Source organism: Corvus cornix, chromosome 6 (assembly GCF_000738735.6).
Source record: "Corvus cornix cornix isolate S_Up_H32 chromosome 6, ASM73873v5, whole genome shotgun sequence".
NCBI lineage: Eukaryota > Metazoa > Chordata > Aves > Passeriformes > Corvidae > Corvus > Corvus cornix.
In genome coordinates this window covers 17,265,185-17,289,524 of record NC_046336.1, presented here as the reverse complement: position 1 = coordinate 17,289,524, position 24,340 = coordinate 17,265,185, and the positions used below count along the sequence as shown (strand labels likewise).

At 48.5% G+C, this 24,340-nt stretch overlaps 1 protein-coding gene across 3 annotated transcripts; it reads left to right on the top strand.

The window, feature by feature from the left end:
• The first annotated feature begins 240 nt into the window (after window positions 1–240).
• TMEM72 (transmembrane protein 72) lies at window positions 241–16,183 on the top strand. Of its 3 annotated transcripts, none has more exons than XM_019293421.2 (5): window positions 241–258; window positions 13,327–13,393; window positions 13,805–13,876; window positions 14,564–14,703; window positions 14,889–16,183. In XM_019293421.2, the coding sequence occupies exon 5, from the start codon at window positions 14,894–14,896 to the stop codon at window positions 15,347–15,349; it is 456 nt and encodes a 151-aa protein (XP_019148966.1). In that variant the 5' UTR covers window positions 241–258; window positions 13,327–13,393; window positions 13,805–13,876; window positions 14,564–14,703; window positions 14,889–14,893; the 3' UTR covers window positions 15,350–16,183. The 3 variants fall into 3 exon arrangements, with proteins under 3 accessions (XP_019148966.1, XP_019148961.1, XP_010409281.1); XM_010410979.4 differs by lacking the exon at window positions 241–258 and adding an exon at window positions 8,862–9,457; XM_019293416.2 differs by lacking the exons at window positions 241–258; window positions 13,805–13,876 and adding an exon at window positions 8,861–9,457.
• Window positions 16,184–24,340: the final 8,157 nt, after the last annotated feature.

Here is a 24,340-nt window from a genome sequence, read left to right as displayed (position 1 = left end):
AATGAGCCCATGCCAGGTTCAGGGACTGGATCTCAGTGCAAAGGGAATACAACTCAGCCAGTGCAATGCTGGATTGCAGGGGATGCCCAAGCCAGGCAAAGGTAATACATGGCAGAAACTTCTTCCCGTTACCACAGGCTCACCTGATGTGACGGACAAATTCAAATTTACATCCCAGCTTTCCAGCTAAGCCCAGGACTGTCTCCTCTTCTCCCTCCAAATCACACTAGCCATGGCAGGATCGCAAGGTTTATGGAGGTAAGCACCCATTTTTTCTGACACAGTGCCCAGTGCCTAGGCTGGGAGACCAAGCTGGCATCTGGGGTCTCTCCAGGGATTCATCTGACCTCACCCAGCCTCCATCTCCAGGAGGTATTTCTCCTTTTCTGCTGCTTCTCCTTGCTCTCAGACTCTTCCTATTCCCAGCCCCAACTAGGGGTGAAGTGACCAAACTTCTGGTTTTAAAGCTACATGCTTGAAACTCTTTTAGACAACATGGTAAAAGAGGTGATGGATCCTGCTGTGCTTGTTTGCTTTGCAGCCTTTTGGAGGCAATGCCAAGTAAAATCAAGCCCCAGAATAAATCCTACTAACAGGAACACTTTTACAAATAACCTCAGCTACACAGCTTCCAAGTCCTTGAGCATTTCCACATCTCTGCAGCCGAAAACATATGTTTTGTATTGCTTCACATAAATCTCCCTGGTTATTTATCTACATAAACCCTTCTATAAATTGCTCACTGGGACTTGCAGCAAGCAGGCTCTTTGATGTGTCTCAACCACCAGGTGCATCAATCACTGCTCTGCACACCTTGTTTGCTCCCATGCAGGGAGAAGTTACCAGTCCCCTTTGCCGCAAAAGGGGGCAAAGAGTCAAATGGTTTTGATGGATGGATGAATGTCTGTGGGCTAAAATTTATGCCAGAACTTGTTTATACTGAGTTACTAGCACTCCCTCCTCCCACTTACTGATAAAACACTGCTCCACCAGCCTTCCTTATGACATATACTCCAGATCAAGAGCCTGCACATGAATATTTGATGTCTTTGTGAGCTCCTTTTGCACTACTGCATTTCCTCGCATGGTGGCCATTTCTCTCTCTACAGGAACAAGTAAAACATCAGCCTTATTTTGTGATGTTAAGGTGGCATTTTTGTTTTGTTACAGACCTGCTCCACACAGAGGTGGATCTCACCCTTCATCATTATAGCACAACATTTAGTTCAGGGAATGAATCACGGGTTTAGGTTAGAGTTTAGCTAAGTAACTTCCCCGATTGAGAGCTGACATTGTATTTCACAAGGGAAGTGAAGACTTACAGACAGGTAGGCAAGATTCATCACCCTTGAGTAGGCTGTGCTGCTGACAACACAGTGTGATACTATCTGGATCAAGGCATCACCCTGCCTCAGTTTCCCCATTCAAAATGAAAATGAATCAGTGCAATACATTAACTGAGAGCATTTACTTTATGATGATACAGAACTCCTGTTGGCCTCATTGTCGGGTCTCAGTGATGAGAGTCAGCCTGCATGTAGAGAACACTGTAACATGTCACACTGCTCCAGGGAAAGCAGCCCCTTGTGAACACCCTTTCATGCCTGCATGTGGCTTCTGCACTGCTGCTGCAAGTTGCTGTCTCCCAGGGGGACAGCTGATAAGAGAATTTTTTTGGTGGAGTGGAAGTTGAAGGGATGGAGAAGTTGGAAGAGGGGAGATGGAACCTTAGAGCAGCTTGGCCATCAGTTTAAACACCTACTGTGACAGCCCAAAGCTCATATCCACTGACAGCTACTGAGGAAGGAATTGGCTGGCTTTGGGAGCAAGCTACAGTCTTTATTCAGGGGTCCCAGCAGCTGCTGAACAGCAGATTCAGACAGAAGATGTGTGACTGATTTCATCCCTTCTTTGGCTCCATACAAATGGGCTGAGGCTACTCTGGACTATCTCATGGGTAATTTTTCTGCCTCTGCACTGCTGCTGTGTAGTTACCTTTGGTGCCCCCTGGACTCTGCTTTTTTGTGACCTGTGGTGTGGGGCTGGATTTTTACTATAGTCCACTGCTAGAAACAACATGTTATTATTAAAGGTGGGGATAGGTCTTTCAAGTCCACTGCTAGAAACAACATGCTAATCTTAAAGGTGGGGATGGGTCTTTCAATCTTCAATTACCTCCCTATTTGATTACTCCAGTCCCATGGGACTTCTTGTGAGGTGAAGAATTGTTCAGTGTCAGTGGGAAAAGTGGATGTGTGCTTACTGGATCCATGTGATGTGAAATCCATGGCCTTCACATCCAGATCCCAAGCCATGCCTATGCTGCAGTAAGTGATCCTAAGCACAGCCTTTTCCATCTGCTCTGCCTGCCCATGTGTGCCTTACTGATCACTTCTAGCTGCCTCTTAGACAATGCTAACCAATATACCCACCTGCTAAAGGACTTTCATCAAGCTCAGACTCTGGGAATGTTTTAGACTTCAGCTGAGACATGGAAAAAGGAGATGGAGCTATTTTTAGTGTGACAGTCCATTGAGAGGCACTGATGCCAATTTCAGCATGATGAGTGTCTCTCAAGTTCTGCAGCTGATTGATTCATGGTAGGGGGTTCCTGTATGTGTGGACAACACGGTCTTTGTGACCCGTCATCTTTGAACATGTCTGGAGTTCCCACGGTTATTGTATGGGTGCAGTTCACAGCAAGGGAGTCTGACCAAACCTGAAAGAAAGAATGAGAACTGAGGGGCAGCAGGCAGAGAGGACATGCAGGGACTTGTGCAGGGTGTAGCCATGCCTTAAGATCACGAAAGTAGCTGCCTTCATGTTTCCCTTCCGTCTTTTCGTGCAAGTCGAGATCTCTATTCATCCACCAAGATCAGTCTCACAAAGACCAGAGATTCCTAAGGAAGAGGGACAAAGCACCAAGTCCCCACATCCAAGGCCAGCACTGAGCTGGGCTCCCTTTGCCATGGGCATACTGCAGCAACCCCATCAGGCTGAGGCTGCGCCCTCGCCCCACTCCTTGTCAGTGGGGCTGACAACCAGCTCCGTGGCTGTGTTGCCTCACAGTGGAGTGGAGACAGTCCCACTGGAGAGGGCTTGTACCTGCAACACGGAGCAGCCCCGCCTTGGTGCACCAGGCACATCCCTGAGGAACTCCCTGGCAGCTCCCTGAACAGAAGGCTTGTGCATCCCACTGGCTGGCATCCCCTGCCCCTTGATAATTTGGGGGAACACCCCTATCCCTATCAGGCCTCTGCTGCCTTCATGGTGTTTTGCAGCTCCCAGCCCCAGTCCTGCCTCAGCCCTCCTAGAGACTCACACTCTGCTGACAGCAAAGAAACTCCACAGGCACCTGAGAAGTGGTGAGATTGAAGGTGTTTCTTGCCTTGGGGCTTAGATTTTGAATTAGTGCTTTGAGCTTTATCTCAGCTCTCCTGACGTCCCCTCTCCCTAGTTCCACTGTGATATTCCTTGTTTAGCTGTGCTGTAATCCCCCAAAGATCATGCACTTAAATCATACAATTAGAAATAATACTATTAATAATAGGAAACAAAGCTTTAACTTGGGAGCTTTTTTCCTCTGGATTTTGAGTCTCTTTCTGCAGTTTTTCTCTGGAGTTTTGTGAGCTAGAAATGTGTTTTCATGGAGAGTCTTGCATAATCACGTGGTTCTGGGAGCTGGACACCAATCTGTGGGAGCCCTGCTGTGGAACTGGAGATCAAATGCATAATAAATAAATGTAATTTTGATAGTTCTTGTTATTACAGCTTAGTTTAAGAAAAACACAGGGGTTTTCAACACATATAGATGTGTACTTGCCTATGTATGCATACACCCTGATACACATCTCTCTGCCAAATACTATGTAAAATGTCACAAGCTCAGCACACATTGCTCAGCACACATTACTCAGCCCACCCCCTTGGAGACCAAAGTGGGACTGGGATGGGATTGATCTCAGCTGTACTGAGTTGGGCCAAGACCTGGGGGATGGCCAGCCAGGAGCCCCTCACCGTGCTGCCACAGGGGACTGGTGTTAGTCCACTTTTTGGAAAGCCTCTAAGGTTGGTGTCAAACAGGTGACCAAATAAGAGAAGGGAAGTTCATGCTGACATGCTGGGAGGTCGCTTTCCTGAGCAAGGGGCGTTAGCCTGGGGCTGGGGTGAGGAGGCTTGCAGGCTTCACAGGGAAAGCAGGAATCACCAGCAAGTCAGAGGTGCTGTAGAGGTCTGTGAGATCCCCACAAGTGCACCAGATGTGTTCCTACATCCATTTTCCGCTTAAGATTGCCTTTGCTACGGAGGCACCGACCTCACTCCCCTTCTCGTGGCATCATGCCCACATCATCACCCACCACCGTGTGCCGTGAGTTTTGCTAGCGCTGGATGCCTGGATAAGAGCTCAGCCCGCAGCTATCGCCAGGCACAGGGCACAGCCTGTGCAAACGCCAGGCCTGGCCCCGGGATAAATGCAGTGTCTCTCCCATTGTGACAGCAGTGAGAAGGTCCCCAGGAGGGGCTGCGCGTACAAAAGCTCTTCACCAGCCCCTCCAGCTCACCCTCTCTGCTGGTTCAGCCTGCAGCACTGGAGCTGCGCACCAAAGCTCTCCGGGGCTAGCTGCTCTGATGTGAGATAATCGGGGCAGTGTACTGCTGAGCCTTGGCACTTCTGGTGGGGTGGGAAATTCCCGGAGGAGCACACGAGTGTTCGGCAGCGTGTTGATCCCTTTGATCGCAGAGCATAAAGCAAAACACGGCAGTTACTGATCTGTGTTCGCTGCAGCTCTGGGCTCCCCCCGGTCCCCTTCAGATCCATGTGGTGTCTATCATGCTTTTCTTGTTCAAAGAGTAAAACTTAATGGTGCCCTTTCACCCGCACCGCGCAGGGGGCTGGCTGCAGCCGGCCTCGCACGGGGAGCAGCCGGGCTGTCTGTGCAGCGGTGGGGTCCTGCTGTCCCCTGCCGGGCATCCCCAGCACGGCTTGCAGTGCTGCCCCGGGTTTGGAGGCTCCAGAGGGCATCATTTCCTGTTATAGCAAAGGAAGAGGGGACACACTTAGGATTTGCTCTTTAGTTCTTCTGGTTATGTGACTTCAGGCAGCCCTCTGCCATGTTTTTCCCTGGCTCAGGAGGGGAGAGGGGGTCTGCCAAGCTAGCCTCAGGATGCTGTCAGTTCATTCGGACTGGTTTGAAAAGATGTGGACCTCTGGGGTTACAAGGCAAAGTGAAACTCTTGCTGACTGCAAGGAGATATTGGTACCCAGTGAAACCGCAGCTGCAGTTTGTTGGTGCTTCCAATCGACTGGCCCCATCTGCCATCAGCCTGCTGTTGTGACAGTCCATTTCCTCTCCAGGACAGGTGACCTGGTGGAAGGAGGGCACAGGGAGGTGGCACATGGCACCACTGTGAAGGCTCTGGGCAGGTGCTTGCTGGCTCCCTGTCCTCTGGTGGGAAGACAGTGTCAGTCTGTCTCAGCTGGACACTCTGGTGGGAGCACCTCAGCTGCTGCTGCTCAGAGAGGCGACCAAGGCTGCTGAGCAAGGCTACCTGACATGGTGGTTATAGCTGAGGGTTGAGGAGAGAAGAGGAGGAGAAATATCAGAAACAGATTTCCAGAATGTTGTACCAGGCAGTTTGGGAACTGTTTTTATACTTTGGGCAAGCTAAGTTAAGCATGTTCCCATAGGTTTCTTCCAGAGTGTGGCTTGTGGTACCCTATGCCCCGAGATGGGATCTCCACTATCTGCAGCTCTCTTGCAGCATCACCATTTTGTAGAGACAAGCAGGAGGTGAGTGTGCTGCTCCCCCACATCCTTACAGGGGCAGACACTCTGCACAGATACTGCCCTGTGGCCTTGGTCACAGAAGAGTGGCCATGGTGGTCATTCCACAGCAAAACTGGCTTGAGAAAAGTGTGAAGAGGGAGGGATGAAGACAAAGACTAACACCGCCATGAACCATAACCCTGAGATAAAATCCTCTCAAATCAACCCATACATCATGGGAAGCAGACTGTAAATGTGAACCTTGGCTGGCAGCCAAAGTGCAAATTGCAAGCCTCTGTGCAAGAGAAGTGGTTTAATGTGCAGTGGAGACCACTGCTTTTATGTGTCCTGGAACAGCCTGTGCTGGTGCATAGGTTTTGCAGTGTTGGTTACAGGCTATTAAACCCCTCTAAGCTCAGAATTTGTCAGTCCTCTTCTGACTGCATAAACTCATTCTTAAAACATCACCAAAACATACCCTCATTGAGGGTATCATCTCCCCACTTGAACAGAAGCAGAAGGAGAAGGGATCCTTCTACCAAGAAAAATCAAGTTCATGTGAGGTTGCTTGTAGGAGCACCAGCAAAAAAAAATCCTAAATGGAAGGAAGAAGCTGCTAAATGGATGTTGATACAAATAAAGTCTGAGGATACCAGCTCACTCCTGCTGGGCACTGGAGTGAAACACTTAGTGCACCCAGGAAGAGTGAGTGAAGACCTTATGCTGCCCCAGATTAAGGGTCTCCCTACGTGGGGGACAAGGACCTTCAGGAAGGCTAATACAGGCCCACTCAGAGGATGGAGGTTGGGCAGTAGCCAAAGGAACATGGGAAGGAGATGGAAGGTTTAAATAGTTAATGTATTAATCTGCATTTTCCAAATACATTTTGTTCCTCCATGACCAGCACCACTGCTGCCCATACATTTACATTTATTTAAAACCCTGGGGCATTTTACTCCCCAGAAAGGAAACATTGCTGTCAAGGGCACTTAGACAAAGTCATTTACTTTCTGGGTGAGAGCTCAGTGAAGTTTAATAGGAGTGCCAGAGTAAGAGCCCAGTGTGTTGCCTTGCCCCTGTTGGCTAAGCAGACCCCCACCTCAGGAGGAGGCAGCAGCTTGCTGCCTTGAGCAGTGCTGGGTGCTGCTGAAGGATGGGTGCTCATAGCTCAGGGCTGCACTCTGGTGTTTTCTGCTTCTCTTCAAGCCTAAGCTCATGGCTCTAAGTGATTCTGAAAGACTCTTATATCTTCCTTTCCTCTATTTGCTTTTAAAGTAGTTTTCTACTTTTCACATTTGTAAAGAGGCGCCTTCAATTCAACACATCAATGTTAAAAAAAAAAAAAGAAGGCAAGGAAAAAAGCATCTGGACTGCTTACACAACCTGAAAGAGCCTGCGCAACCTGTACAACCTGGGAATCCCTGAGATTAGCTCTACTGGTTAGAGTATGGTGCTAATAACACCAAGGTTGTGGGCTCAGTCCACATATGGGCCATTTACTTAAGAGTTGGACTCAGTGACCCTTGTGGATCCCTTCCAACTCAGAAAATTCTATGAATCTGTATTCTGTAAACCCCAGGGCTCTTAAGGCATTTTGGTGATTTCTGGATGCGGAGAGTGCTCCTAGAGCCTGCAGCAAAGCACAATTAGAGGGCATGGGGATCACCCAGGCAATGCCCAGCCATAGCATGCAGGGCAGCAGGTATCCCAGCTGGGCTTTTCCTCAGCCTTTGTGTGACCTTCTCTGTTGGCTGCCTCTGTTTTTCACTTTCTCGAAAAGGAAGGCACACCAGTGAGTCACCAGTTGTGGAAAATGGGTAGTTCCATCAAACACCTGAGGTGGTGCAGGAGGACAAGAGCAACACCCAAAGGGAGTGCCAGTGCTGCAAGGCAAAGACACGATTTGGGGGTGCGCCATTCAGCACTGCTCCTCAGGATGCTCTGGAAACCCTTCCCCAGTGGGTTTTTCCATTTTTCACATGCAAAATGTGCTCTGCACCCAAACCTTGTCAGGATTGCCTGCTGCAAAATCCCTGCCACTCACAACCTTGTGAATGTTCAAAAAACCAGTGTCAGCAGTTTTTTACAGGAATCATGGACCCATTTCATAAGCTCAGGCATTTGGCTGCCCTGGGAAAATCCTAGTTTGAAATACAGACCAAGAACCCATGGAAGAGAAGCTGTCACTGTGCCCTTGGAACAAGTCATCTCTACCCCCAGGACAAGTCAGTACAACACATACTGGCCAGCCTCAGCTTTGTTGTGTCAGGCAGGTGAGAAGGGATCACAGGGGACAGGTTCAGCTGGTTGCTCCCTCCCTGCAGGGCTGTCTGTGTGTGAGTTGAGGGTGATTCACCCAGTCCCTTGCCCACAGCAGCTTCCCAGCCAGCGCAGCGAGGGGCAGGAGCTGCAGTGACTGTCCAGATGCAAGCTGCAGCACAAGGTGAGCTCACTGACCTGTGAACCCACAACCCTGCAGGCACCACACATCCCTGCTGCCCACTGGGACTGTGCTGTGCTCACATGACCCTCTTGCCAGGACTGCCATGCTGCTGCCCCCACCACCTCTTCCCTGAGTGGCAGCAGGTGGGGATCGATGGTGACCTCCAGCAAGATGTACCCTGCTCAAGCACAAAGGAGTGTGGGGCTGGGGTGCCAGAACAGGCAGTGTTTTCATCTCTTGTCCTTCAGACATACGTAGGGCTGCCCCTCTCCTGAGGCAATGTGTCCTGCAGGGACAAGCCAACGATCCCCAGATTGTCTACCAAATCCAAGGCAAAGAGGTCGGAGTATCTGTGCAACCTATTCCATACGTTAGGACACTTGTGCAGCCCTGGTGCTATTCAAATGGCTCTGGTAGCTACAAAACAAAACCACATGTCACTGGGGTTCCCAAAACACAAAAATCAGATCTGCCTTGCTGTGCCTGTCCCAAGTCTGTAGGACCCCTGTAAATACATTTGATCTCCTTGTTCCTGTGATTGCACATCAGCACAGATGCTTCCCAAGTCATACTTGTTGGAACCTGGATGGCAAGCAGCAGCCATGGCCAGGGGCTCAGCTGCAGGAGGCAGTGGGTCTGGAGTGCCCCTCGTGACTTGCAAGAAATGTGCTGCTCTCTTGCCAAGAGCAAACATCGTCATCCTCACAAATGGTTAACCTGCCGGGAGCTGCACAGCACTAATGACTTCACATTCATTTAATCAGCTTGGGCTTCCAGAGCCTCCACCTCAGGAACAGGGAAGGCCGTGCACCCATGCACTTGGGGTACAAATGCTCCCAAAGCCGCACCCCTGCCTTACCAATCATTAATCACCCCGGGCCGACAAGGAGCAAGCGGTGAGCAGGAAAAGGCCAGGTCTCCACAGCCCCCACGGGAGCAGCAGGAAGCAGCACTGACCGGTTCCCTGGGGTGGCAGCTCATTCTCCGACCACCCTCCCCTGGGAGGCCCTGTGGAGGTGGCCAGTCCTGCACGAACTGCCCTTTGCTTCAGGAAGGTCACTCAGTCCAGGGAGCGAGAGGCTCTGCCTGTTCCTGGGAGCTGCTGGGCTACGCTTGAGGTGGGGGCTCTGAAGAGGGGTTTCTGGCTGGCTGTACCACAGCCCTCATCTCCTCACCATGCAGCACGAGGCATTTTGGAGTGCCCTGGAGTATACCTGCCGATTGCTGGGCATCTCCACCGCAGCAGGTAAGAGCAAATTCTCTTTTTCTTTGGCACTAAAAGGCACTGAGTGGGTGTTGGGACCCCCAGGCTGCCTCCCTGCCTTTGGCCAGCTGCAGCCACTGCCTCATCCTATGAGGGGGACAAGGAAACAAGTGCTCTTTTGCTTTGGGACCCAGGGTGGGAGAGTGCTGTGTGCCTGGCCAGGCTCTTTCCAAATGCTGTGGGAGGCACAGCGAGACATCAGAAAGGAAGAGCCAACATTCAGAGGTCAAGCTAAAGCACAAAAAAAAAAAAAAAAACCACCAACAAAAAAACTAAACTGTATTCTTCTAACACAGACATAGGCATAGGCAAGATGTGAATGAGACTGAAAAGCAAAATACTCATGGCTGTGCAAAACTGCCGGGCTACTCTGTGGCATGTAAAGATGAAGGAGGAGCTCCTTGTACTGCGCACAGTGAGATGTCCTGTGCCAGGCAGGATGGAGAGGTTCTGTCCCAGCCATCCTGGCATAGTTACTACAAAAGCACTGCTCTGCCTCTCTAGCAACCTGTTGGGGAGCAGCTCAGAGCAGTTCAGGTTATAGCTGCAGTACAAACACCATAAATTCACCCACCTGGTGAGTTGCATCCTCTCACCTGCTGCCAGGGGCTGCTTTGGACCAGGGTGTTCTGGGTTTGGTGACACACCCAGGTGCTTGGTTTCAGGTGAAATGCAGGTGTTTTGAGCCAGGTGTCAGACAGAGTGTCTCACTCAGGAGGATGGAACACCATCTCACATGGAGCATCTCCAGATGGGACTTGGGCAATCAGCTAAAGCAGAGGGCTCAGGGGTTGACTCTGGCACTGCTGCTGACTAGCTCTTACAGGACAGGACAGGCAGCACTCTCTGCCTCAGTTTCCCTGTAAGTAAAGCAGAGATCAAAGGGGCTGATTTGTCCAAAGTCTGGAGGGGTGAACCAGAGGTTCCTGGTGAGAGGTGGCTTGAGGTGGTGCCTGTGGTTCCTGTTTCAGACCCCCAGGGATTTCAGAGTCAGACACTGTAGAGTAAGTCACAGCAGGCCCTTCTGCCTTTGTATTTCCTTTATCAGCTGCAGACAGTCATGAAGAGGCACTTTGCTCAAATCAGGGACAAAGTGGAAAGCACACAGGTCGGCTGAAGCACGCACAGGTTTCCAAGGACACACAAAGCCCAGCTGGGGTGATGGAGGCTCTGGAATGTGTTTTAAAGGACTGATACTGATAACAGGCAGAGATCTGAGTCTCTGAGTTTATACAAACTCCCAGTAGATAAGGGCATGTCATGATGATACTGCAACAGTGGGAGATGGGACACATCTTTAATCAGAAAATGCAGATCTCTTCATTTCTTCATCCCCATCCCCTTGGGTCCGCATGAGCCTCATGCTGGTCATATTCTCAGTTAAAACTCCAGGGAAACTCAGAGACACCTTCCTGGGAGAAAACGTGAGCTTGTTGCCATGAGAAAACTAAAGCTAGAACAACAAAATTGAAAGTAGTTTACAATGTGGAAGTGTGTTAGTGGAGTATCATCTTTCTCTCCTTCATGTTTTCTTTTCGTCATTTTGCAGCATCTGCACCTCTTTCCTTAATTTTTCTTTAAATGAGCAGTGCAGTTATCTGTCTGCTGAGGATCATGGAGCATAGAGAGCTGTGCTTTTCCATAGCTCTGGTGCATTCCCAGTACCACCTGACTTTCCCGAAAGGCCAGTGAAGAATGGGATGTGCCTGTGTTTTATTTCTCTGTGTGTCTCAATGGAGTAAGAAATCAGCTTGATGCGGTGTTTAGTGATGATGAGGTGTGTGAGGTTTATACATGAAATGGAAACCATGCAGAAGAAGTTCCCATGGGTTTTGTTTGAAAAAAATCTATGAAAGGGAGAGTGCATCAGCCTCACTAATTGATTCTGAGAAGGCCTGGCCAGCTCCTTATGCTGCTAGTAAATACAGGTTACCCACATAATACAAACCTTCCCTTCCCCCAGAATCTTGGAGTGTAATGGCTCTCTGCAATGGTGGGGCTACAGGGCTTCCTTTGTATCAGGAAATGGCTAACTTGTCCTATGGCAAGTCAATGAAGAGTCGTCAAACAGCTCTGTGATTTGCTGCAGTGTTTGCAACATCTCTAGTTCAGAGATTCTAGGCCTTGTGATTTCTGCATCTAGGAAAGCGTTCCTACTTATTTCTTAATTCTCATGCTTTCAACCATTTAATTCCTAATCATGTGCCTTTAGCCACATGGTTTGGACAAGATCCAAACCAAGGCAGTGACTAGTCCAAACAAACACCTCGAAACAGCTCTTTTCTTCTTGCAGATTCTTCATCCAAACAGCTTTGTGGATAAAGCAGAAGCTGTGCAAAAGGAGGAAATCTCCCCATCCAGAGCAGAGGCTCGAGCTAACAGCCTAAGCTGTAGAATTCTGCATTCATCCACAGGGAATGAATGAATGAATGAATGAGAATGAATGAGCTCCACATTTGTAGGGAAGATTATAAAGAATGGTCCTCAGTCACAAGATAGTAAAAGACAATACTCTGCATGTAGATTACACAGCTCTTGCAGCTTCACAGCCCTCTGATGAGACTGATTTCCCTGTGCTATGCTCAGGGCTGGAAAGGCAGTGTAGGAGGGTGGCACATGGGCCCCATGTGTTCCCTTGGCTGACAGGGGCCAGCAGCTGCAAGTGACACAGGGAAAACACAGAGGGATTTCTTTCAGCCCAGATGGGAAAGCTGCCCCTTGGCATTGGCCTACATGGCAGTCTTGATGGACACTGATCTGTGTCCTTGCTTGGGCGCCTGGTACCCTTCTGCAGATGGGGCAAACCACAGCTCAGAGAAGTGGATCCAACCTGCGCCTCAAACCTTGGCCAGTGTGCATTGAGCAGGACCAGTGGTGAACTGCCTGAGCACCAGTGGATGGGTGGGGACTGGTCAGTGAGGGGGGGTGGAGACATCAGGTGCAGACAGAAGATTGCCCAGGGCGATGCTCTGGCCATGAAACCTGGGCTCCATTCAGCTCTACTCTGCTAACACTTGTGCCCTGTGAGTTGGCAAGTACTGGCCAACTCGTCACAGATTGTGTGAGGCATTAAATTTCCACTCCATTTTAGAAATAGTCTTGAAGGGAACTGAAGGATGTTGAAGGAAAGTTTCCGTCCCCTGAAGCTATTGGCCAATCCATCAAAGATTTTAGCCTTGCTAATACTCTTAATCCCCCTTAAACTGACTCCCTGGTGTTCTGTACTGGCTGAGGCACTGAGAGAACGTTCATTCTGTTTTTAATCTGCCTGCTCCCATTATATGTTTTTCTGTTTGGCTAGCCTGATGCTATGGCTACAGCCCTTTGTGAAGGCAGCTGGCACAGTTCCCCTGCTCTGCAGCCACGTGTTGGGTGCAGCAGGCCTAGGCAAGCAGGGAGGGCAAGGGAGTGGGGCTGGCAGGCACTGGGGGGGACCTGGGCAGAGAAAGATGGGGCAGTGGGCCCTGTGGCAGCTGAGATGTGGCAGCACAACAGAGGGTGGAAGGGTCACAGGACACTGCTGGTCACCTCCCCCAGCTGTCCAAGGCCAGCTGGTATTCCCAGAGCACCTTTCCCCAGCCCACACAGTGTCAAGGCTGCCACGATAGGGGTGCAGCTGGGACAGGTTTCAGGGCTGTATGTCAAGGACAGCACTCAGCTCTGACTCGTCTGGGCTGCCATGTCAGCATGAATCACATGTGCTAGCAGTCCTAACATGCTGCCCTGCATGGGAGAAGCAGCCTCTCTAGCCCCTGGGGGAATGGGGGCATCTATCCTGGGAGCTGGGAACTAACCTGAGGGAACTGGGAATGAACCCTGCAGTCAGCATCTTTCCTACCTTCTCTTTCTAGTGCTGATCGGTGTGGGCGTAGAAACTCTGCAGCGAGGACAGTTCAAAAGCCTGGCTTTCTATCTGCTGTGAGTATTTTTGCCCTTGAAATCAGAGCTGGCAGGGGTGACAAGGTGAACCCCTCCACCATATGTAGCACCAGAGTAGACTTCAACAGCAGCAGGGAACAGTGTCCAAGCCTTTGGGGATTTCAGATCTCCATACTGAGGTTTCAGAAAAATAAGATATTTCTGTTAGAAAAAGAGATGCTACTGAAGACTCAGGCAGGCCAGAGGTGACACTGGCTGCAAGTTGACTCCCCAGGGACAGAAGGGCTGTGAGTTTTCCTCCACAAACCAGATGAGCAGAGGGTGTTCAGACCCCAGCACACAGACTGTGCTGGGAACTGGATAGTAAATTCTGGCCCGCTGTGCCCTTTCTGCCCACCTGGAGAACATACTCAAGCACAGCCCTGCTCCCCTGACAGCTCCACCTTTCAGTTTTTCAGGGGTTGCAGTTACTGTCTGTGAAGGCTTCTTCTTTATCAGTTTGTTCCTGGAGATATGCTTCACGTGAGTAGACCCTGCCCACTGCTCTCCAGCCATGATGGGACCTCCCTAAGGCACCTTGCCCCTTACAGGCAACACCAGATCTGGGGGAGCTGCAAGTGCCAGACCAAATGTCCTGCCCCTAATGCCAAGGCAAGTGCACTCAGACAGGGGGGAGGTAAATGTGTCCACGTGCGCACACATTTAAACCTGTGTTTTAATCCAGGCTTGTGCCCTAACTTCCTGAGCATCAGCACAACAAACCCTGGTCTTCGGCGTGTGCTTAATACACTGTGTAGGCACAAGGTACCAGGGTTGAGGGAACGGTCAGATCCCCAGGGTGAGCGTCAGCTCCCTCCAGAGACAGCACAGAAGTTAAAGTAAAAACATAGACAATCCTTATGTCCTTTTCAGAGGCTGAGCACTGCTGCAGTCTCCTAGCATAAACTCAAAAGTTCTCACGGCTGAGAGGCAATAACTTACTCCAAAAAATAGGCACTTGATTAGTGAGATGCTGAGGTGCTGGCCTCTGGCAGATGCTCTTCTCCCAACAGGAGATGCTCGCTTTGCTTTCCTTCCCTGAAAAACACCCCAATCTCCTGGCAAACCAGAGTGAGGATTTGCACATCTAGATGGGTCACGCTTAGGTCCAAAACTTCTTGACATATGCTTGCTGCCTCATCCCACAAGGACCTCTCTTTGTCTCCCCAGTCACAAGCCTGAATCCCTGGCACAGGCCTGCTGGAAGCGAGCTAGACGCCCAGGGAGCTTCCAGAAATTCCTGGGGTACACGCTGCTCTCAGTGGCTTGCTTCCTGCATCCCGTCCTCGTCTGGCATGTCACCATCCCTGGTGAGAAGCTTGGGTGGGGAGTAGCACAGATGGAAGAGGAGCATGGTCTGCCAAGGGCCAGTGAGGGTGGGGATGTGCAGGGAGCTGGGCTGGTGGCAGATGGTGCTGAGCTAGCCAGACCAAGCACTGCTTGGCAAGCTCTTCCCACCTGCTCCAGCCCTCAGCCAACACATTCTTGTCCCCAGGGTCCATGCTGGTGCTCACTGCCCTGGCCTACTTCCTGCTGAGCAAGAGGAGGAAGAGTCCTGGGCACAAAGAGACGCATGCCCAGGCGGGCCAGTACGTGGACCCTTCGGCCACTGAGGCAGCCCCAACCATCATTGGTGACACTGAGCAGACCTACACCTTCCATGGGGCCCAGAGGGAGCAGCACTGCTCACTCCTGGGCCATATGAAGAGCATCCTGAAAGGCAGCAAGGACAGGACCTCAGCCCCCGAAACTCCTGCCCAACCAGCAGCCGTGCCAGTCCCTCGCAAGCAAGTGCACTTTCAGGAGAAGGTGGTGCAGATCATCCCCTCTGTCAGCGAGAACTTGGAGGATGTGGAGAGTGAGGCTGAGGAGACCACATCGGACACAACACCCATCCTCACCCCACCTGATGCCCCCATCATCCTCGCTCCTCTCAGCTCTGCCGGCCTCTTTTGAGCCCTCAGCAGGAACGAGGACAGGACAGACCTGCTACCCTGGAACGGATAGATGCTCCAGCAGCAGCCAAAGGGCCCCAGGAGGTGGCCCTTTCTGCCTTCCATACTTTTGGGGTGACAACTGTGCCACCCCCTCTTAGAGGGGCTGCCTGCACTACCTGGTCACACGCGTTGTGCAGGGCCAGGGGACAGGCAGTGGTTCAGCCAGGGCAGTGCCAGCACAGCAAGGTTTCTGCTCCCACAGCCTCATACACGTGTCACAACCCTGTTCAGCACTACACGCCACTGCAGTGCTCCTGCCTGACATCTCAGCCATGGCCTGTGCCTCCTTTCTGGCAGCAACAGGCAGGAGGAGGGGAGACTGCCATGCCCCAGAGCACCTTCTCCTGGGGCACTTGTGTCCCTCTGGTCCTCGCTGCACATTGCAGAGCTCGGGGCTGGGCCACATTCAGCACAGGGCACTGCAGCCCGCGGGTTCCCTCACAGCACCTGCACGCGCCGTAGCAGCTTGAGACATCCAAAACATTATTTCAGAAATGGGCCGACACCAAGCACACCCCTGGCCCTAGCACCTGCTTAGTACCACCACCAGGCACTCTCTGAGCCCAGCAGGGAAATAATCTCTGGCCCTGGGGACACCTAAGCAGGAGCAGAGGCCTTCGAGGTGTCCCCTCCTTGGACAGCCCCCTTGAATTAGAAGAACTTTGGGATGATATAGCAGCCCAGGTCCTGAGGTTCAGCAGCATGCCAGCACAGCAGACTGTGTGTAACTTCAGTGTGTGTAGTTATGGCCCCCAGAGGGCAAAGGCAATAATAAAATTACCATACTGTCCTACCATTTTCTTCCATGCCAGCTCTTCCCTGAACCCCTTAACTCTAGCTTAATCCTAGCATAATTTCTGCCTTTTGAGGACCATTGAGTTACAATCAGGCATTTTTGTCCTATTCAACTTATCCCTTTGGCTCTCTCCCACCTGAGGACATGTGGGAAGAGCTCAGGTGGCTGGATTCCCTTGGACACAGGACATGAAGCCACACGGTCACCATTGTTGGGACGAAATCTGTAACTGCTCTGAACCCAGACACACAGCCCTGGGGAGAAGTGATGGTAATTAGAGAAGGTTCCTGAGATCTGCTAGACTATATATAAGGTAGAAGCCAGTTAAGCTGGCTGTTTTCTTGTAAATGCGTTATTTCTTCTATTTAAGATCTCAGCTCTCCAAGTGGCAATCACCATGTTCATTTAGGAAAGCAGTGTAGTTCAAAGTGTAATCAGAAGGCAATTGAGATAAGAAACCAGTGCTACATTTTAATACATTCTTTTTAAGTGACTTCTAATTTGTGATATAGCTGAGGAAGAAGATGAAAGATATTGACTCACAATATTTGACTGCCTGTGTTTAATAATGAAACTGTTGACAAGAGCAGTTTATGAAGGGCTACACACACTCATCAGTCCTACAGTGAGACATAGACAAAAAACTTCATTGCATCACCAACATTTAAAATGGTAGCTGGTATCAATCGGCTCTAAACATGATACATGGATAAGAGACTTCCTGTTTCTGGCTGCATATATTTACCTTCCACCCTGCCATGGTGTGCTGGGGAAGAGTCACGTACACATGCGCCTTCAGGGTGGATTTGCACCTGTAAAAATATCTTCAGAAAATTGCACCCAGTTAACACTGAACAACTGACAGCAGCAAGCCCAGGGTCCAACCACTTCACCCTCAACCTGCTCTATTCATCACATTAGGAGATAAAAAAATAAAGCTATTTTCCTCTAAAGCTGGTGACAAACATATCTGCAGCAACCAAGATCCCAACCCAGCCATGCTAACAGGATACCCACCCTGGCCAGGTCTGCCCAAAAAGGCTGTGCTTGGAGCTGGCTCCCCAGATTGACCACACATCTGCTCTGCCATTAGAGCCCCTCTCATTAGCAAAGTCAGCTTTCTGCATCATCCAAGGCTCTCCTTTGAACATTGCATAATTAATTGCACACAGGGAGATAAACTTTGTTGAAAAGACACTGCTCCCAATATATGAACCAATCTGCTGACAAGAGAAAAACCATAGTTCTGCAGACTCCTCTCTAGCCCTCAGCAAAGCTCCTGGGCTGCCTGGGTGGGAACAGTTGCTCTGCCACAGATTTCATCCTTCAGCCCTCACTCGATCAGCCAGCCCCATTATTTGTACCCGTGGGGCAGCAGGGCCAGCTGGCAAGGAGCAAAGCAATGTGCTGACAGCACCTTTGGCACCCTGAAGTATGTAGGGAGTAAACTGCATTGTTCTGTGAAGTGCTTAAAACGTGTCTGCAGCTGTTAGAGTCTGCACAATCAGGTTTCTGTTTTTAGGCTCATCTTTTAAAAGTCTGTTGTAGGTTTTCCTTCAGATCCAAGACTGGAGGAAGCTACAGGTGAAGTGTTTTTTCAGGCTTCATGGAGCCAGCATTGGACCTGGTTGCTTTTCTTGCACGCTCTCTTGTGTTGGCCTGGCTCTTCTCCAACCCCACAGCTAGTTGGCTCAGGAGATAAAGGCTGGGAAAAAAAGCTGCTTGTCTTTTCTGTGGTATTAAATTGCCTGTTCAGTTAAGGTCCGTGGCTGACTCACCCTGGAGTCTGCGAAGAGCCTGCATCCATGCTGGGGAAGTGGCTGCTCCTTCAGAGGCAGACAAGCTGCACCTCAAACAGCACCTGAGCTGCCTCCCAGGTTCTCCCTGCCAAGGAGCCCATTTGTACATCCCCCCCCTCTGTTCCTCACCACCCATCCCACCCCTGGTGGGATGCCATCTTCCAGCTCCATCAGCATACAGACCTGTTAGTGCAGAGGAACAATAATTAGGAAAAAGAAAGCAGGTGGCTATCTTCTTGGGTAATGAGCCAAACAAGTTCAGGGAGGGCCAGCCATAAATGAAGGGGATGGGGGATAAAAGAACCCCTTTCAGAAACAGAGAGCAGCTCAACTGCTTAAAGAAACAAAGCCTCAGGCTTTCTTTAAAACCCAGTGCAGAGGAAATGTTCAGCCTCAGGGGGTGTCAGATGACTTTGCAGAGGCCTCAGAGATTATTCACTCAAGTGTGCACTTCTCTGTTGGCCCCATTCCCTACATCTAGCTGTGAGAGCCCTCCCAGGGGCTACCGAAAGCACCAGAGATGCTGTAGAGGGCTGTAGGAGGTCTGTATGAGAAAAGCTCTCATATATGTATGGTAATTGCAGGGAAAGAGGAAGAACTTGATGCTATTAACTTTGCAGTGCATAGTGTCCAAATATAAGCTGCCCGAACTGTAAGTCCACATAGCACTACATGAACTCTGCTAAGAAATTTTTGCCTGCATTGCAAAAATTCATTACTCAGCTGGTCCATTGAGATTAATCCACTGAGTTAGAGTGCATAAAGCTATAAACTCCTGTGGATTCACATACTGAAAGGAAATTAGATGAATCATCCAGAAGAAATACATGTGTAAGTTAAAACACTGTGAGGTAATCCTGGCAGAAATAGTTTCCTTCGAAATTTCCACCAAAGATCCCTATGCATCAGGAAAAAATTGCCTGCTTTACATGTACATGTGAAGTGGAAACACTCTACAATGCTACTTGACACCCCCACCAAAACTTAGTGAACTGGTATGTTGCAAGCAGTTAATCCATTTTGAGTTTTATATGCAGGAAAACCAGATTTTGGTGCAAGCTTCAGTTACAATTCCTCTCTTCTTCCAGTGCACAAACAGCTGTTGCAGAGTCCTGGAGACAGGCACACTACCTGCCCCACCATGGTGCTCCCACCTCACACCAGGGCCTTGGATGGTCACCTGCTGAACCCCCTGGATCCCCACAGGCACTCTGGTCCCCAGGTTCTCTGAGCACTGCTGTATATTTGAAACACGGAAATCAATGTTTTACCCAAACAACAGCAGTGCTAGGAAAATAAGGCACACTTGGAGAGAAAAGCATTCACTTTCTGCAGTGCCAGTACTCGAAACCAGGAATGCCCCGCTTTAAACCGTAACTGCAACACTCACAGCAGCAAACACCGCTATCAGCATCAGGGGCATTGGTGGTTTCTAATTTAGTATTGAGTCATATCCACATGCAGGAGAGGACCTGTCTCCACTTGATTCCAGATGCTGTATGCTCACATACCTGCAACCCCACCACTCTTCAGCCCTGCAGCTTCTCCTATCCCAGTCAGGAGATTCTCCCATGTGCTGGGCCAGAAATGCTGTTTCTGTTTTGGCTGGCCTCCTGCATTTTGTGCTGTGTGGGACGTTACAGGAACAGAAACTAGATCCCAACCCTACCTGGGATTGCTTAGAGCTGTCAGCTCCCTTGTCTGCTTGGCATGGTGCAAAAGCAGGAATGTGACTTGCACCCACAATGTATCAGCTGGCACGCCACTAGTGAAATGACTGCACAGGTTATATCCTAATGAATGATTGAGGTGCCTCTTGCATTCTAATTCTAGGCAATTATTCACTCAGCATGTGACTGTTTTAAGGCTCTAGGCAAAACACCAGGAACCAACCCAGGTCTTTGGATCACAGACTAAAGAGGGAATCCCTATTTCAGACAGGGAAAAAAAGGTAAATAAAAAGGAAAAAAGAGGGAAGAGTAATGTTTATTGGCAACTCCTCCTCATCACATCCTGGACTTCCTACAGCTCAGGAGGAAGTTGTGAACAGCATCTTAACACTACTCCCCATCCCACTCTCATCTCTTCCTTCTGCCCAGCCACTTCTTCACCCTTTTTCACTGCTCTTTTCCAACCCAGAGCACTATTTAAAAGGAAATATTGTCTTGATCTAGTCATGCTAAACAAAATTACATGCACTGTGACATGACTGCACAGTTCCTTCCTGCCCCTCCCTCTCCAAAACTCCTCTGTAAGGGGACTTGTGTTTGGTACTCACCCAGATGCCCAGCCTTGCTTGTCAGCCCTGAGCTCCCTGCTGGCACCCAGCTCCCCAGCTGCTGCACAGCCCTCTCCCTCAACCCTCTCTGGAGAGACATGCTTGCAGGTGAAATTTTGGATGAGGCTTTCAACACTGCAGAGGGGGCAAACATCTACCAAACTGTGCCTAGAAGGAAAGAAGCCAGCAGACACAGGGAATGTGCCCAGGAAAAAGAGACTATATCACAGCCCTAGCTAACTTGCTTTGTTTTTATGGGATTTTTTTTGGCAAACCTTACCTTCCAACTCTTGGTGGAGGATGCCTGCTGATGCACTACACATTTTGCACCATAAAAAAGCAATCTGGTTTTTTTCAATAATGTTTTTGCTAGACTGCATTACTTCCATCAATAGCATGAGAAAGCAAAAGAACACAAAAAAGTTTTATTGTGCGCAAAAGCGAGGGGAAGAAGCTCTTCTACACTGGCTACTCTCTAAGCCACACTCAACTAGAATTCTCTGGGGGAATTTGGTATAGTGATAGGACTTTTGAATTTGATATAGTAGCACTACATTTCTCCCTTTCAAGGTGGGGAGGCTTGCTCTGGGTTCTTTATTACTTTTACTTTTGTGCCTATTGAGGAAACTGTCCCCAGCCCTTTTCTGCGTATATGACTTTGCAGCAGTGTGGCAAGGAATCTTGATCTGAGAAGTTCTTGGGAGGTTGGACTTGAGAAAGAAATTGCACCCATTAGCAGCACCTTCCCCTCAAAAACCAAGGCCCAGGCAGGAAAGTGAACCCCATCTTATTCCTCTCTAACTAATTCTTATTCCATCTCAGCATCTGTTTCTCATGCAAGCATCTGCAATCTCAGAAGAAATCATCAGCTGCAGAAATGGAATTTCAGTGTCTTCTCCACCATAGACATGTTATGTGTTTCACATTGGGACTACATGTTGTGGCAGTGTAAAAAATATGACAATCTCACTGTCAACATCTCTCATGGAAGTGCCCTAAGAAGGAAACTGCAAACAAATTCCTGCTGACTGGTTAGGAAATGAAGAAGGCTCTGCTTTTGTCATTATTTTTCCTGGCTCTTATCCAGTACTAAAATACTGCATTTCTGCTATAATCATTTTATCAGCTTCATTGTTTCATGTTTTCTTCACTTCCAACTAGTAATCACAGACACAAATATTTCCTTATTCAAGCTGATTCCTTCTAAATCAAAATTCCGTGTCTGTTTTCCACTTACATAGCACTTTCAACCGTGGAAAAGATGGCACAAAATGGCAAAATATTTTTTGCTTTGTGTCCCGCGGCTAAAATAGAGAATGCCCCAAACCCATTAATTTCAGTGCTGCTCCTCCTGAAACTGTGCCACAGGTATGAATTACTCCATCAGTACTGTGCATCTAGACAGGGTACCATGACAGATCATGTGAGACAAACTACCGGACAAGGCAAAGTAAAAAATACCACATGGAATTATTGCCACAGAAATGCTGCTGCAGCCGCTGCGCTGGTTCTGCCCCAAAACAGTGTCCTGTGTGCCATTCTGGACAGACTCCCTTCTTTCTTGCTACTTGCCTATAGCTGTGAAAACTCTTGTGCCACCTCTGAAATGCTCATGCAGCCACTCTAGACTGCACAGAAGTGCCATGCAAAAGCTGAGCTTTGTTACTCAATACTTTTACTAAAAAATTAATTATTCAAGTAACTGCTCCACAAGCAGCTAAGTCTGTAAAACAACTAAAAACAAAAGTGTGAGAAAAATCAAGTTGAGCAACCTTTTTTTTAGGACTGTAATTCACATGTAAGTGGCATTCATTTCAGCCATTCAAATGGGCGTTTTTTCTTATTAAAAAGATTTTACATCTCAGGCAAGCACAGCCAAAATTAAAAGTTGAATGGAATTCATTCAAAGCTAATCTCAAGTAGAAAATCAGCAATGATAATTGTTAATCAAGTTTTACAGAGCTTTCACTTAACATTAATTAGAAATCACAAGTTAAATTGTATTTCTGAAAACATTCATCTGTTTTACAATGATTTTAATGCTGTAGTTGCTAAGAGAAAAGATAATTTTATTAATAGCATTTTGCCTTTGTTCTACCCTTTTAAGGAAAAGTTTGACTTCTATGAAAAGTTTTCTTGTGAAGCTGAGTAGGTGTGTACGTGGCTCAATACCTGTGCAGAAGAGCTGCTAAGAAGAACAGGAGCCAGTAGAATTTCTGTTTTGCTGTGCTGTGGTTTATATTTCATTTGATCTATTTAATCATGTTTTAGATCTGATTTATTCAAAGCAGTAACGAGAAACATTATCAGACCTCTGAGTTCACAAGTGTATAAACTTGCTCTGCCCTGGATGAATCACTCATAAATGGATGTGTACGAAAAGCAGGAGAGGGGAAATGGAGATTTTTTTCCCTTCTCCCTGAGCAGAAGTATGGCAACTTATAGTTGTATTTGAAACTGAAATTGCCACATATATTAGGAGTACCTCTTTCCCATTCCAAGACCAGAAGGCAGACTAAAAGTATGCAAATATATAGCAAGCATAAGCAAACAAGGTTAAATGATGATTAGGTGCCCTGTATAACTTCTCCATCAGCTTGTTAATTCTGAGCTGGTTTGAACACTGTGTGATACTCTGCTGTTGCAGCACTGCTGTGTGGTTCCATGGCAGGAGCAGCAGGACAACGTGCATCACCTCCCAGTGCAGAGGGAGGTCAGTGGATGGGACAGTGAGCCACGGCATGCCAGGGTGTGTGTGGGAATGGCTCCTTCTTATAGAACCCTGACTGGAGCTAACCAGATTTCCCTCAGCTCATCCAGGAGATACCACAACTTTCCATGCTATGATTGTATTTAGCAAACCAGGTTCATCTTAAATGACCACCCCTATCTATTCCTAATAAACGAGACAATGTGCACTGCATAATAAGAGCCTGCTATTTCATCTCATGTAAATTTGGTAAATCCACGTTGCTTTGATGGGAAATATCAGGGTGATTGTCTCCACTTAGGTGCAGTGGCACTATTTCTGACTGTGATTTCTCGGATAGAACCACCTGTGTGCACACTGGGTAGCCGATGCACCATGCATTTGACATTTCAGAGGTAGCAAACCCTCCGGGATTCACCTGCTAACAGAGATAACATCTGCAGCATGGTTACACACACACTCTCTGTTGGACAGATCTCTGCAAGCCAAAGTCTGTTGCAGGTAAGAAAATACACCATGGCTAGAAAAGTCATAATGTTGTAAGGTGGCCTCACCACCAGAGTAAATACCAAAACCAAATATATCAGTAAGAGGAAAAACAAACAAAAAACCCAACCAAAACCCTCTAACTTGCACAACATCAAAGAACTGGATAAACAACTATGAGATTATCTGTCAAGTATTCTGAAGTCCAAAGATAATATCAAACCAGTTATGATCATGTTAATGATTCCCAGGCTTGTCACAGCTATGAAAAACCACATTTTAAATTATAATGATGTTATAAATGAACGAATTTACAGAGATTTTGTTAAAAGGTTGGTTGGCATTTCCATAAAGATTGCTGTTCCTGGAGTCATGTGAGGTTATCAGACACTGAGCTCCTATTCAAAGGGATCCCTCTGTCACAGAGAAAAATCCTGAAGACTGGGAACACCTGCTGATCCTGGAGAGTTTGTTTGTGCCTTTGAATGCACAGAACTGGCTAGTCTGCATCACCTGGAAAGGGAAAATGTTTAGAATTCCTCTCATAAATGACTACTTCTTTCATCCTTTTCCCCCCTATCACGTTCGGCTACATCCAGTGTAAATTTTGCAGACCACTGATGTTCAGGATTTTAAACAACTTGTGCCCATCAGTCATCACAGATGGAAAATTTCTTGTACACCTGAAAATATGGCTGTTGCTTCATGTAAACCAAGTGAAGGTTACCTGAAAATCTGGTCTTCATTATTTACTTACAGTTTTGTAAATAAAGCAATCTTTAGCAGATTGAGATAAAACGCTTCACACAGTCCAGACATGATCCAGCAAGAAACTGGTTCAGCCAAAATGACTACATACAAAGCCTGAGTTGAATCCCAGA